At 39.8% G+C, this 14,360-nt stretch overlaps 1 protein-coding gene across 6 annotated transcripts in view; it reads left to right on the top strand.

The window, feature by feature from the left end:
- IFT52 (intraflagellar transport 52) overlaps nucleotides 1-14,360 on the top strand; it is a 38,982-nt gene that overhangs the window by 536 nt on the left and 24,086 nt on the right. For 2 of the 6 annotated variants that reach the window (XM_025998761.2, XM_072735795.1), the window contains exons 2-6: nucleotides 2,414-2,538; nucleotides 3,588-3,675; nucleotides 8,043-8,172; nucleotides 8,482-8,557; nucleotides 10,014-10,085. In XM_025998761.2, the coding sequence (XP_025854546.1) occupies nucleotides 2,414-2,538; nucleotides 3,588-3,675; nucleotides 8,043-8,172; nucleotides 8,482-8,557; nucleotides 10,014-10,085 (491 nt within the window). The remainder of the gene's footprint in view (nucleotides 1-2,413; nucleotides 2,539-3,587; nucleotides 3,676-8,042; nucleotides 8,173-8,481; nucleotides 8,558-10,013; nucleotides 10,086-14,360) is intronic. The other 4 variants (XM_025998764.2, XM_025998766.2, XM_025998762.2 and 1 more) reach the window with 3 other exon arrangements.

Raw genomic sequence — 14,360 nt, 5'->3', positions numbered from 1 at the left:
GGAAAATCAAGGTCCGCTGGGGCCGCCGATACAGGCCCGGATCCCGAGCCTCACACTGGGTTCAAAGCCGCCTGCGACTGGGCGGAGTTTTAGTCATGAAAGAACATTGGACCAGGAATCCTAACATCTTAGTCTCATCCCCTTTTCCTAGGAATCCTGCTTCTTGGAATTTGTCCTACAGCAAAAATAACGGCAAAAGCAAAAGTTTGTAAATTCCAGTGTGTCTGTGATGGCAAAAGCATTGAAAAGATGCCCGTAAAGGCGGTGGTTGAGTTTATTATGGCACAACCACGCAATAGGGCGTGCAGCCACTGACCTGACCATGAGGACTTTTCTTTCAGGAAACTAGGAAAGGCTGGATACAGTATTGTATATACACACTGGGAAGACAAGCGTATGCATGGATGGTTGGAACGTGAAAAGATGGTGGTGTTGTGATCATTAGCTTTTTTATTTTTTTTTTAAGCTGACAAAGTGATTTTCAAGTTCAACTGGAATAAAAAAATATATGAGACTAGGCAGAAAATTCTAATAAGTAAGGGTAATAAAGAGGATTAGCTCTGCAGCACCACCAGATAGTATAACATATTATAAAGTTGTAATAATTAAAATAGTATGGAGCTTACATGCAGATAGAATGTAATGGAATTCAGGGACGCCTGAGTGGCTCAGTGGTTGAGCGGCTGCCTTTGGCTCAGGTCATGATCCTGGGGCCTGGGATCGAGTCCCACATCAGGCTCCCTGCAGGGAGTCCGCTTCTCTCTCTGCCTCTCTCTCTGTGTCTCTCATGAATACATAAATAAAATATTTTTTAAAAAAGAGAATGTAATGTAATTCAGAATAGATGCAAATACAAATGCTTATAAGGATTTTTTTTTTTTATGTAGTCAAGGTGGTATTACACATCATCATCGACAAGGTGGTTTGGTGTCAGGCAGATTTTGTTAGTAATTAAAAAACAAAAAAAACAATAATGAAACCCATTTTGATCACCAAAACAAATTCCAAATAGGTCAAAATTTAAATCTTAAAAACTAACATAACAAAGTACTAGAAGAAAGCATTGTTGTATGTATTTGTAATTTAGCACAGGAAAAACTCTTGTAAATATGTCATGCAATCCAGAAGCCAGGAAGGAAAAGATTAATACTTTTGACTCTGTAAAATTTAAAACCTGTATGTCCTGCAAAATTCCACCAAACCAAACCCAAAAAGCTACTCGAAGTTAAGTCTAAAGACAAGTTCATTTATGAAAGTATTTAATGATCAGTTAGAAAAATATTCAACCCAATGGAAAAACTAACAGAACATGAGCAAGAAAATCAGAGGAAATAAAAGTGGCCAATATGCGTAGTGAAAGATGGCTATATTAGTGATTTGAAAGTGCAAATTAAAACAGTGAGGGCCTGGGTTTTTTTTTTTTTTTTTTTTTTTTTTTGTGCCTATTTTATTAGTAAAGATGAAAAGGATTGGAAATAGGATTATATGGAAACAAATGCATTAGTGTTATGACTAATGTTATGGAAGTAAAAAATACAATTTTTGGAGGGCAATTTGAAAATAATTTACTTAGCCATTCATCAGGTAGGAATTTATTCTACAAATATGGAAGGTGCAGAAAAACATCATGTTTAAGAATGATGTTTGTAGCATTGTTTTCCTAACAAAAATTTTGAGGAAAAAATGCTCATCTATACAACTGGTTAAATTATGGTACATCCATAAATGCAATTTGTGCAGCACTTTTTAAAAACGTGGTAGAGGGATCCCTGGGTGGTGCAGCGGTTTAGCACCTGCCTTTGGCCCAGGGCGGGATCCTGGAGACCTGGGATCGAATCCCGCGTCAGGCTCCTGGTGCATGGAGCCTGCTTCTCCCTCTGCCTGTGTCTCTGCCTCTCTCTCTGTGTGACTATCATAAATAAATAAAAAAATTAAAAACGTGGTAGATGCATATGTTCTGACATGGAAAGATAGAAGGTTAGGTGAAAAAAATTTATTGCAGAATAGTGCAAATGATAGGATCCTATATCATAAAAAATTTTTAAGTTAACATATGTATAAAAAATCTAGAAGACTATATACCCCACACTTAATAGTAGTTAGCAGTGAGAAATCAAGTGGGAAGCATGGTCTAAGGGCATAAAGGTTGGGTGATGGCCAGGTAGGGTTGTGAGAACCGGTTGGTGGGAAGGCCGGGACAAGAAATGAGCCAAAAGCCAGAGTTAGCCTTATGTTTCTGTAGCTGTGATTATGCATTTCATTCTCAACCTTTGAGAATCGTAGGGTTTTCATAGTTAGGTTGCAGCTGTATGCCCTCTCTTGATAAATTAGAAGAGTATTTATTCCATTTAGGGTCTTTTGTAATATTTTTTATTGTTTCTTTTTTTTTTTGATGCTTTCTTTTCCCCATAAGGTAACCATGGAGAAAGAGCTTCGGAGCACCATTCTTTTCAATGCATATAAGAAAGAAGTATTCACCACCAACAATGGCTATAAATCCATGCAGAAAAGACTTCGGAGTAATTGGAAGATTCAGAGGTGACCATGTATTTGTTTTCCCTTCTGAATAATGATAATAATAACCTGCTGGTAATATTGGAAAGTCTTTATTTTCTTATGTAAGTGATTATTAGGTAGGAGGAGTTCAATTTAAAGATTGTTCAAAAATGACTCAATGATTATAAAAACATCTCTTTTGAAAATTGGCAATTAGCATATTAAGTTGTCTCTCACATAATAAATCAAAAAAGTATCCTTAGTATACATATATAGCTTTTTTGATTTTAATTTTATTTTTATTTTAATTTAATTTTATTTTTTTTTTAAGATTTATTTATTTATTTATTCAGAGAGAGCGAGAGAGAGGCAGAGACACAGGTAGAGGGAGAAGCAGGCTCCATGCAGGAAGCCCGACGTGGGACTCGATCCCGGATCTCCAGGATCACACCCCGGGCTTCAGGTGGCGCTAAACTGCTGCACCACCGGGGCTGCCCTATAGCTTTTTTTAAAATAAGATTTTGTTTATTTGAGAGAGAGAGCATGAACAGGGGGAAGGAGAAGAAGGAGAAGGAGAAGCAGGCTCCCCTGGGCTCGATCTCAGGACCCTGAGATCATGACCCCGCTGAAGGCAGAGGCTTAACTGACTGAGTACCCCGGCGCCCTCATAAACAACTTTTTAAGAGGTTAGAGTCTTTCTCCCTATTTTAACTTGGTCAGTACTTCAGTTTAGGGACAGGAAAGATGAGAATACCTCTGTCTTTGTGTGTGTAACTGGTTATTCTCAATGGGTAAGGATATGTAATCATACCAGCTAATTGGCAGAGCTGATTGAATTAGTAGTTGGAGGACTCTGTACTCTTGGATGGTTTAATTTGGTCATCTTGGCCTATAGGAAGTATTTGAGCAGAGGATGATCTAGGATAAGCCAATAGAGGGGATTCTCACTTTGGGAGAGAGGCTGCACCAGGTACCTCTAAATTTCTTCATTTCTGGGTCTCTGTGGCCTATGGTTCCATATAGTCTAGAGACTAAAATAATTCATAAATTGGCTTAAATTATGGATCTAACTTTTAAAATCATATTTCTAGCTTAAAAGATGAAATCACATCTGAAAAGCTAATTGGAGTGAAACTGTGGATTACAGCTGGGCCAAGGGAAAAATTTACTGCAGCTGAGGTAAGAAATATCGAAAAAGAAGAAATGCAGTAAGATGGTTAGATGTGTGGGCTCTGAAATTCTGGATTTAAAATCCTCTTTACCGGGCAGTCCCGGTGGCGCAGCGGTTTAGCACCGCCTGAAGCCTAGGGCATGATCCTGGAGACCTGGGATCGAGTTCCACATTGGGCTCCCTGCGTGGAGCCTGCTTCTCCCTCTGCCTGTGTCTCTGCCTCTGTCTCTCTCTCTCTCTCTCTCTGTCTCTATGAATAAATAAATAAATTATTTAAAAAAATAAATAAAATCCTCTTTATCATATACTGTGTTGCCTTTAGGTAATCACTTTCATCTCATTCTTCATCATAGAGTTGTTGAGATCATTAACTAAGATAATGCATATAAAGTGCCAGACACATAGTTGAGGCTAATTAAATACTAGCCATACTTATTTGCCATATTTTTGCTTTGAAAACAGGAAAATTCCTTTTAAAATGAAGCTGTTTTTAATTCTGTTTCATAGAATAGACAAAAAATGATAAATATAAGACTCAGACAAGTATTGGCAGAGATGTAGAGAAATTGAAACCCATGTGCACTATGGGCCGAAGGGTAAAATGGTGCAGCCATTATATAAAACAGAATGGCATTCCTTCAAAAAATTTAAAGTAGAATTAACATAATGATCCAGCAATCCCACTTCTAGATATAGATCCAAAAGAATTGAAAGCAGAATCTCAAAGCGATATTTGTACATTGATGTATATAGCAGCATTATTCACAATAGCCAAAAGGTAGAAACAACCCAAGTCTACCAAACAGGTGAGTGGATAAATAAAATGTGGTAGATACATACAGTAAATGATTATGCAGCCTTAAAAAGGTAGGCAGTTCTGATATATGCTACAAGATGGGTGAATATTGACATTAATCCTAAATGAAAGGAGCCAGTTACAGAAAGGCCAATAATATATGATTCCATTTATATGATGTACATAGAATAGTGAAATTCATGTAAAGTTAGAATTGTGGTTGCCAGGGGCTAGGGCGAGGAAGGAAATAGGGAGTTGTTTAATAGATATCGAGCTTCAGTTTTGCAAGATGAAAAGAGTTCTGGAGATGCAGGGTGGTGATGGTTGCACAATAATGAAATTGTACTTAACTACTGAATTGTCTGCTTAAAAATGGTTAAGTTGGTAAATGTTATGTGTACTTTACTACAACTAAACAGAAACCCCAAAAGATAGCAAGAGCCTTTCTAGTAGAGACTTGGAAGTGCTTTGGTTTTCAGGAAGGGATGTGGGGAGTAGGGAGGTCAGGCAGGGTCGGACCAGTGTGGTCCTTAGATGGGGGCAGTCCTGGGTCTTCTGCTCTGACTTGGGGTGGGGACATAAGGAAGATGTCTACAGGGAAGCATTTCTATTATTTTTTGTTGTTGTTGTCCTGACTGCAAGGCCACCTTATCTGAGAAGAGCATCAAAAGAGATACAACTGATTAGATTAATTGAGAGAAGGAGCAGGAATTCCTATTAAGAACATGGAGGTGGCAAGCTGCCCCCACCCAGTGAAAGCCTGAGGGAAATGGACACACAGTGGGCAGTGACCTGCAAAAGAATACTATATTCTTTGTTGGTTTTTAGCCTCACACTCCAATAGTTTCTCCCCTGCTACCTCCCTTCTCTGCCTAGTGAAGACTGAGAGAGGTGACCCAATCTTTGCTGAGAAGCAAGCAGCCTCAGGAAAGCCAGAGCATCTGGAAGGAGGGTTAGAAACTGGTGCCTGGTCCTTTTCCCAAGAGGGAATGGGCGCTAGGTCAACCTAACTTCAGGTTCTTAGGGATGGAAGGCAATGTCTTCTAAAAGATAGAATCCCTTGAGAGGCATATTTATCCTAATAAAATGTTCTCCCGCCATACCATACCCTGGCACCATGCCTTCTCTTTAGAGGTGGAGTGAGGTAGGAGAGAAAGGCAGAAAAACTTTTAACTTCTAAAAACCAACATTCCCTTGTGTTTTTATTCCACGAAGCTGATCCAAATGATCACCAGAGGTCTTCCTCCTGGCAGAGATCACTCCTTCCTGGGCACTGTTGCTGGCTTCTTAGGATCAGTAAAGGGGTTAGTTCACCCCACACAGACTATATGAACCCTCTTTGATGTTGTCCTCCAGAAACTTCTATGACAAGACATCACATGTGTGATATTAGATTTGAGAATCAGGGGCGCCTGGGTGGTTCAGTTGGTTAAGCATCTGCCTTTGGCTCAGGTCATGATCCCAGGGTCCTGGGACTGAGTCCCATGTCAGGCTCCCTGCTTGGCGGGGAGTCTGCTTCTTCCTTTCCTTCTGTCCCTCCTTTCTGCTCGTGCTCTCTCTTAACTAACTAAAAAAAATTTTTTTTGAAGATTTTTAAAAAAATTATTTATTTATTTATTCATGAGAGACACAGAGAGAGAGGCAGAGACACAGGCAGAGGGAGAAGCAGGCTCCATGCAGGGAGCCCGATGTGGGACTCAGTCCCAGGACCCTGGAATCACAACCTGAGCCAAAGGCAGATGCTCAACCGCTGAGTCACTCAGGTACCCCAATAAATAAAATCTTAAAAAAAAAAGATGTGCGAATCAAGCTAGAAGTTAGACTGAATTTAGTTTTACTTTGTTCCCACCTCAGCCAAGTTGGCTTACACATTTGCTTGATGATGGTATTCACTTACCACCAGTTAGCCCAGACCATACTTCCTAACCCTGTCAGATCAACACCTATATTATTTTTTTTTTAATATTTTTTTTCTTTATTTATTTATGATAGTCACAGAGAGAGAGAGAGAGAGAGGCAGAGACACAGGCAGAGGGAGGAGCAGGCTCCATGCACCGGGAGCCCAATGTGGGATTGGATCCCAGGTCTCCAGGATCGCGCCCTGGGCCAAAGGCAGGCACCAAACCACTGCGCCACCCAGGGATCCCCTATATTATTTTTTTTAAAGAGTTAATTTATTTAGCTTATGTGAGAGAGAGTGCAAGTAGAGGGAGAGGGAGAGAATCTTAAACAGACTCTCGCTGAGCACAGAGCCCAATGTGGGGCTGGCTCAATCCCATGACCCCGAGATCATGACTTGAGCTGAAACCAAGAGCCAGGTGCCTAATTGACTGAGCCATGCAGGCACGACTATCTATATTATAAATGTACCTTTATTCTGAACTGAAAATCCTGGTTATTATAACCCACCACCATTAAAAAAAGTGTCTTAACTCTAATGTAAAAAAGGAAAGGGACGATGACTTATAAAAGAATATGTGTACTTCACATTGTCATTGTTTGGGCATATAAGCACTAGAAGAATGTATATTTCCATTTGTTAATGCTTGAGCATACATACACTAACTAGTGCACTTCTTTATATTTGACCTTTTGAAAAAAGGCTAAAAATAGGTATGTAGGCTCTTCATGAATGAGACAGTCTTGTGCAGAGTCCAAGATCCGTGAAGTTATATCTCATTTGGGAGCAAGCCCCCTTGGTGATGTTAGTTGTTATACTATGTTTTCCACATTTAGGGGCTGGAGGAGAGAAGGATAGGGAGTGTGCCAGAGAAAGAGGCTTTGCTGTTAGCAGAGCTGGTCAGGCCAGTGGTTTCCAAAGTGAGATGTATATAGTGAATCACTGAGGTGCCAGAAGGAAATTTTATTTTTCGTATCTTTATTACCCTTCAAAATTCTCCTTTTTGGGAAGATATTTTATAATTATATAAATATACATAACTTTATTTACGTATCAGAGTGTGTGTTCACATACTTTTCTGATGAGATGCTTGAGGGAAGTTGAAAGACTATTGAAAGACTATTGGTCTAGACCACTCAGCCCAAGTTTTCTCAGGCTGGGTCAACGAGACCAGTTGGGAGATTTTTTTCCCCTCCCCAGCTTTGTGAAAGTGAGACAGCTTCCCAGGAAATAAGCAGATAACCTGCATTTCTCACTGCGCATTGATCAGTCAATGACTGGAACAGAACTCCTCCCTGGGAGTAGTTTGCTATGCCTTCATCCTGATGTCCTTGGCTGGCAGTGAAGGGAAGATGTGGTCTGGAGCAATCGTTTTCAGTCAGGGCTGATTTTGTCTCCGCTAGGTTGAGACTGGGACTGCTGCTCAATGATCTGTGAGCTTCCTTTAGTTAGTGTTTCCAGTTTTGGTTTGCTTTCCAGATAGACAATGTGGAAAATGTCAGTTCAGTTTGAGTATTTTGGAACTTTATGCTTAAATACAAGGTTGGAAATCTACGTTGAGAGTAACTTTTATATTATCTTATATACATTTATATTTACGTGTCTTATAGATTCGTGTATTTTTCAGCTAGTTAAGGACTTTCAAGTATATTCATATATTGTTTTTTTCCTTTATGTAGTTTGAAGTCCTGAAGAAATACCTTGATGGAGGTGGTGATATCCTTGTGATGCTAGGAGAGGGTGGGGAATCCAGATTTGACACCAATATTAACTTTCTCCTAGAAGAATATGGAATCATGGTTAATAATGGTAATTATTATTATTATTATTATTATTGTTATTATTTTAATAGAGGCAGTTGTTTCCTATTTATTATTCATATTGTAGCTCCCTGGTCCTAATAGTACAATGGAAAGAGCCCTGGGCTGAAGGTGCATGGTCCAGCATTCTGACCTCAGTGGTAGTCTGAGCTTTCTGGGGCTAGGCTTCTTCCATGTATAAAATGGGAGGAATTGGAATAGAATCCCAGGGTTCCTTGAGGGGCAAAGTTTATATGTGTTTATAATATCAGACTTACTTCTAGTCTAATATGCAACTTCCTCCCTTTCTCCCTTAAAGATGCTGTGGTTAGAAATGTATATTATAAGTATTTCCATCCTAAAGAAGCTCTAGTTTCCAACGGAGTACTGAATAGGTAAGCATGTTGAAAGCAGAAATGTTTTATAAATGATTCCTTTTATAAACGATTCCCTTCCTTTTTTGCTCTTTTGTTTTATTTTACTATGTTAAAATTTATTTATTATAATACTTCTCATTCTTCAAATTACATTCCTTCTATCTTTTGAAATCTTATTCCACATTCATCTTTTTTGTCAGAATGCAGTTGCAAGTGTAGAAAACCCTGTTCTCTCTATGGGAATAAATAATAATGAGACTATTGATTCACGTAATTGAAAAGCCCAGATATAGGGCAGGCTTTGAGTGTGGATTGACTGAAAATTCATGGTGTTGTCAGGGCTCCAGTTCCATTGCTCTGTAGTTCTCTTGGCCTTGCTCTCCCGTTTTAGCAGTTCCCAAATTTATATCTGCATGCCTCACTATCTAGGACAAGAGAGCCTTGCTTGATCTCACCATTCCCAGCAGGAGTAGTCCTGAGATTTGCTGTTTGGCTGGCCTAGGCCACATGCCCATCCTGAACTGGTCCCTATGGCAGAGGGCATAGTATGCCCTGATGGTATAGCTAGGTCATAGTCTCTACCCCTGGAACCTGGAGTGAAGTCAATTTTTTCTGTTTCATTAGATCTTAAAAGATAAATTAGGGCTTTGGAGAAGTAGTAAATGAATACATGAGAGAAGCAACATCAGGTGTCCTCTGTGAGCTTTTCCTTATATTCAGAATTTTTCATTTCACACTTGAATTGTGTATGCCAGGCATACTGCTGGATCTGATGATACAGAGTCTGAAACATAGGACTAGAATGTGGTTCTAGTCTAGAATGTGGTCTAGAGGGATGCCGGGGTGGCTGAGTGGTTAAGCATCTGTCTGCCTTTGGCTCAGAGTGTGGTCCTGGGGTACTGGGATTGAGGGTCCCCGTCCCCCCGCCATCGGGCTCTCTGCAGGGGACTTGCTTTTCCCTCTGCCTATGTCTCTGCCTTTCTGTGTGTTTCTTATGAGTAAATTGATAAAATCTTAAAGAAAAAATAGAATATGGTCTAGGATATTGATCCTTTCCTCAGGACTCAAAGAACTGATCCTCATATTAAAATGTTAACTATTGGGCAGCCCGCGTGGCTCAGTGGTTTAGCGCCACCTTCAGCCCAGGGTGTGGTCCTGGAGACCTGGGATTGAGTCCCATGTCAGGCTCCATGCAGGGAGCCTGTTTCTCCCTCTGCCTGTGTCTCTGCCTCTCTGTGTGTGTCTCTTATGAATTAATAAATAAAAAATCTTTAAAAAAATAAAAATAAAACAAAATGTTAACTATTGCAAGCTATACAAAGAGGTATAGGTGTGTAGGTGTACCTTTATTTAAATTTTAAGAATTATATTTTGAACAAATCTGCAAAATCCTTGCAGTTCATATTTACTATTAATATTGGAGTGTGAAATTCCTAAAATTTTTTGGTTTACTGTTTAAATTTTTTTCTTCAAGGGAAATTAGCCGAGCTGCAGGGAAGGCTGTGCCTGGAATCATTGATGAGGAGAGCAATGGAAACAACTCTCAGTAAGTGTGTTTTCCAAGACTACCTAAAGAAGATGTATTTGTCATTTTGAAGAGTTTTCTTTTTCAAAGTGAAAAATTTTCATTTCTGATTATAAAAGTTATTCTCACCAAAAAAAAGAAAAAAAAACTATTGGAACAGTTCAAAAGGAAGAAAATAGAAGTTCTCCACTGTAAATGCATGCTCTTCCCCCCCCCCCCCAATAATTATTCTTAACAGTATTTAGATTTCTAGATTTTTTTTTTTAAGATTTTATTTATTTATTCATGATAGTCACAGAGAGAGAGACAGAGAGGCAGAGACACAGACAGAGGGAGAAGCAGGCTCCATGCAGAGAGCCCGACGTGGGATTCGATCCTGGGTCTCCAGGATCGCGCCCCGGGCCAAAGGCAGGCGCCAAACCACTGCGCCACCCAGGGATCCCTAGATTTTTTTTTATATAAAAATATAGATAGGCACCATATCCTTTTAAATGACTAAATTGGAATTCTCCTAATTTATCTAACCAGTCTCCTATTGTTGAACATTTGGGTCATTTATGATATTTTGCTTTAGTAGTTAAACCTAACATTTATTGAGCACATACCGTATCACAGGCGTGTGTGTGTGTGTGTGTGTGTGAGAGAGAGAGAGAGAAAGAGAGAGAGAGAGAGAGAGACAGGCATTTTTACCTCACTTAATCATCGCAGTAACACACCAAGGTTATAGATAAGATAACAAGTTTAATTGCCCAAGCTCACTTGACTAATAAGTGTCAGAACTTAGTTTCAAACCTAGGCAGTCTGGTCTGGGGCCTGTATTGTTATTCTGCTCCATATTGTTTTTATAAACAGTTTTATACTTGTTACTATAAATAAAGCACATAGTGAATGTCTTTGTACAATTTTTGTGCATTTATGCTAATATTTTAGTAAGGCTAGATTCTTTTTCTTTTTTAAAAGATTTTATTTATTTATTCATGAGAGACACACACACAACACAGAAAGAGAGGCAGAGACACAGGCAGAGGGAGAAGCAGGCTCCACACAGGGAGCCCGACATGGGACTTGATCCCGGGTCTCCAGGATCACGCCCTGGGCTAAAGGTGGCGCTAAATCTCTAAGCCACCGGGGCTGCCTGGTTCTTTTTTTTTTTTTTAAAGATTTAATTAGGGCAGCCCAGGTGGCCCAGCGGTTTAGTGCCGCCTTCAGCTCAGGTTGTGATCCTGGAGACCTGGGAGTGAGTCCCATGTCAGGCCCCCTACAGGGAGCCTGCTTCTCCCTCTGCCTGTGTCTCTGGAGTGTCTCTCTCTCTCTCTCTCTCTCTTTCTCTCTTTGTGTGTCTCATGAATAAATAAATAAAATCTTTGAAAAGAAAAGAAAAGGAAAGAAAAGGAAAGAAAGAAAGAAAGAAAGAAAGAAAGAAAGAAAGAAAGAAAGAAAGAAAAGAAAGATTTAATTATTTATTTGAGAGACACAGAGAGAGAGGCAGAGACATAGGTAGAGGGAGAAGCAAGCTCCATGCAGGGAGCCCAATGTAGGACTCAATCCCAGGACTCCAGGATCCCACCCTGAGCCGAAGGCAGACGCTCAAGGCTCAACCACTGAGCCACCCAGGGGTCCCTAGTAAGGCTAGATTCTTAGCATTAGAATCTCTGAGTCAAACGTTTGTTTTCCAATTGTCGCATTGCCAAATGTGGTATATTGCTAAATTGCCCTCCAGGTAGTTTGTAGCACTTACTGTCCCTCTGAACTTGCTCCCTTTTCTTCTCTTCTCTTGTCAGCAGGGAGTATTCTAGTGTTATCTCTTTTTTTAATTTGCATTTATTCGATTATTAAGTGGGATGGCCTTTATTTTTTATTTTTTTAAAGATTTATTTATTTATGATAGACAGAGAGAGAGAGAGAGAGAGAGAGAGAGAGGCAGAGACACAGGAGGAGGGAGAGGCAGGCTCCATGTCGGGAGCCCGACGTGGGACTCAATCCCAGGACTCCAGGATCGCGCCCTGGGCCAAAGGCAGGCGCTAAACCGCTGAGCCACCCAGGGATCCCCTGGGATGGCCTTTAAAGTCTATTGGCTGATTGTATTTCTTCTGTGAATTTCGTGTTCACTATTTTTTGCCCATTTTTCTATTAATGGTTTCTCTTTTATTTATTTATAAGACCTACATGTGTTGTAAATATTTTTTCTGGTTTATTTTTCTCTTTTGAGCTATTTCACCTCATAGGAGTTGAACATTGTAATACATTAAAGCATATTATAAAAGTGTAGTAATGAAAATAATGTGGTACTAATGCAGAAATAGTGAGAAATAAGTAGATTAGAATCAGACTCAACATATATATATGAAAGATGAGGATTGTTTATAGTAAAAGTGACTTTTCAAATTATTAGAGAATGGATGGCATAATTGTGACTAATCATTTCAAAAAACATTTTCATTTCGTAGCACACTCCTAAAATATATTTCAGATGGATTAAAATTTTAAATGTTAAAAAACTGAAACCATAAAAGTACTAAAAAATAGGTGAATATTTTATAATCCTTAAAGTAGGGAAGATTTTTCTTAGGATGAAATCAAGGGGGGGATCCCTGGGTGGCTCAGCGGTTTAGCGCCTGCCTTTGGCCCAGGGCACGATCCTGGAGTCCCACGTCAGGCTCCCAGCATGGAGCCTGCTTCTCCCTCCTCCTGTGTCTCTGCCTCTCTCTCTCTCTCTCTCTCTCTCTCTGATAAATAAATAAATAAATCTTAAAAAAAAAAAAAAATCAAGGGAAAGTCATAAAGGGGAAAAACGTGTAGCAACATACATCATAGAGTTAAACATTTTTGACATTCAAGAATCATAATCTTATTTATTTATTTATTTATTTATTTATTTATTTATTTATTTATTTATTTATTTAAAATAGGCTCCATGCCCAGTGTGGAGCCCAGTTTAACTCTTTTTTTAAATAAAGTTTTTAATTTTAATTCCAGTATAATTAACATATAGTGTCATATTAATTTCATGTGTACAGTATAGTGATTTAGCACTTCTTTGCAATCCTTGGTGTGCTTGTTGATAAGTGTCCTCTTTAATCCCCATCATCTGTTTCACCCATCCTCCCACCACTTATTATCTAATTCTTAAGCTTTGTGTCAGCTTATACGGTTGGTGTAGGTAAAAGAACTGTGGACTTGGAGGTAGAAGTTTTTATTTTCATGTCTTACTTGGCAGGGTGGCCCAGGCAAGTTACTCTTAGCTCCTGTTTTGATGTCTGTGTAATGAAGACAAAATGAATCTTACATAGTCGTTGGGAAACTCCAGTGAGGCCATACTTATAAAAGTGCTTTGCAGGCTACATGACATAGTACCTTACCTGCTTTTGTGTTATTACGTCCTTGGTAATTGTGGTGAAAGGCAAATAGCTGGTTGATTGTTCCCTGGGTCATCCTGGAAGCAGCAGTTTCTGGGTGAGCCTTGAGATGTGGAGAACTAGTCCTGCTTTGTGTTTTGAAAAATCTTGACCTGTTGAAGTCTGAGGTTCTTATTTATCCCATTTTCTCTCATGTCCCTTTTCTGTCTCACTCAGCTGTAGCCACACTGACTTTGTTTCAGTTCCTTAAATATGCTAAGCTCATTCCCATCTTAGGGCCCATACATATGTGTTCCCCATCCCAGGAATACACTTTCCCAGCTATTCACCCCCTCCCCCCTTCTTACTCATTTACATGTGGTTTGGAAAAATCTGCCTTATGCTTAAAGACTTATCAAAATGTCAGTCTGATTGGGACTCCTGGGTGGCTCAGTGGTTGAGCGTCTGCCTTCAGCTCAGGGCCTGATCCTGGGATCTGGGATCTAATCCAGCATTGGGATTTTTGCAGGGAGCTTGCTTCTCCCTCTGCCTGTCTCTCTCCCTCTCTCTCTCTCTCTCTCTCTCTCTCTCTCTGTCTCATGAGTAAATAAATCTTTAAAAAATATCAATCTGATTGATTTCTTAGTGATAATAAAAGAAATAGAGGAGTGTAAATAATAGCTGACAGTTTTCATCATATGACTCAAGTGTCCATTCTCCCTCCTTGAGGATCATCTCCTTGGAGTGCATTCGGGGAAAGTGCGAGGCCCTGACATCCATGTAACTATTTCTCCCACATCATGTTTCTTCCTCCATGGCAGCTGCTCATTTCTTTCTGCTTCTGGTCTGGGACCATGGCCTCTAGTCCCCTTTCCTGGGCTCTTGCTGGGGCAGGGCAGAAGGCAGAAGAGGGAAAATAGAGAACGTGGGGCAGGTGCCATTTCTCACCCACGATATGGCA

Source organism: Vulpes vulpes, chromosome 14 (assembly GCF_048418805.1).
Source record: "Vulpes vulpes isolate BD-2025 chromosome 14, VulVul3, whole genome shotgun sequence".
Taxonomy (NCBI): Eukaryota; Metazoa; Chordata; class Mammalia; order Carnivora; family Canidae; genus Vulpes; species Vulpes vulpes.
Note: the sequence above shows the minus strand (reverse complement) of the source record. Positions and strands in the feature narration are given on the sequence as shown.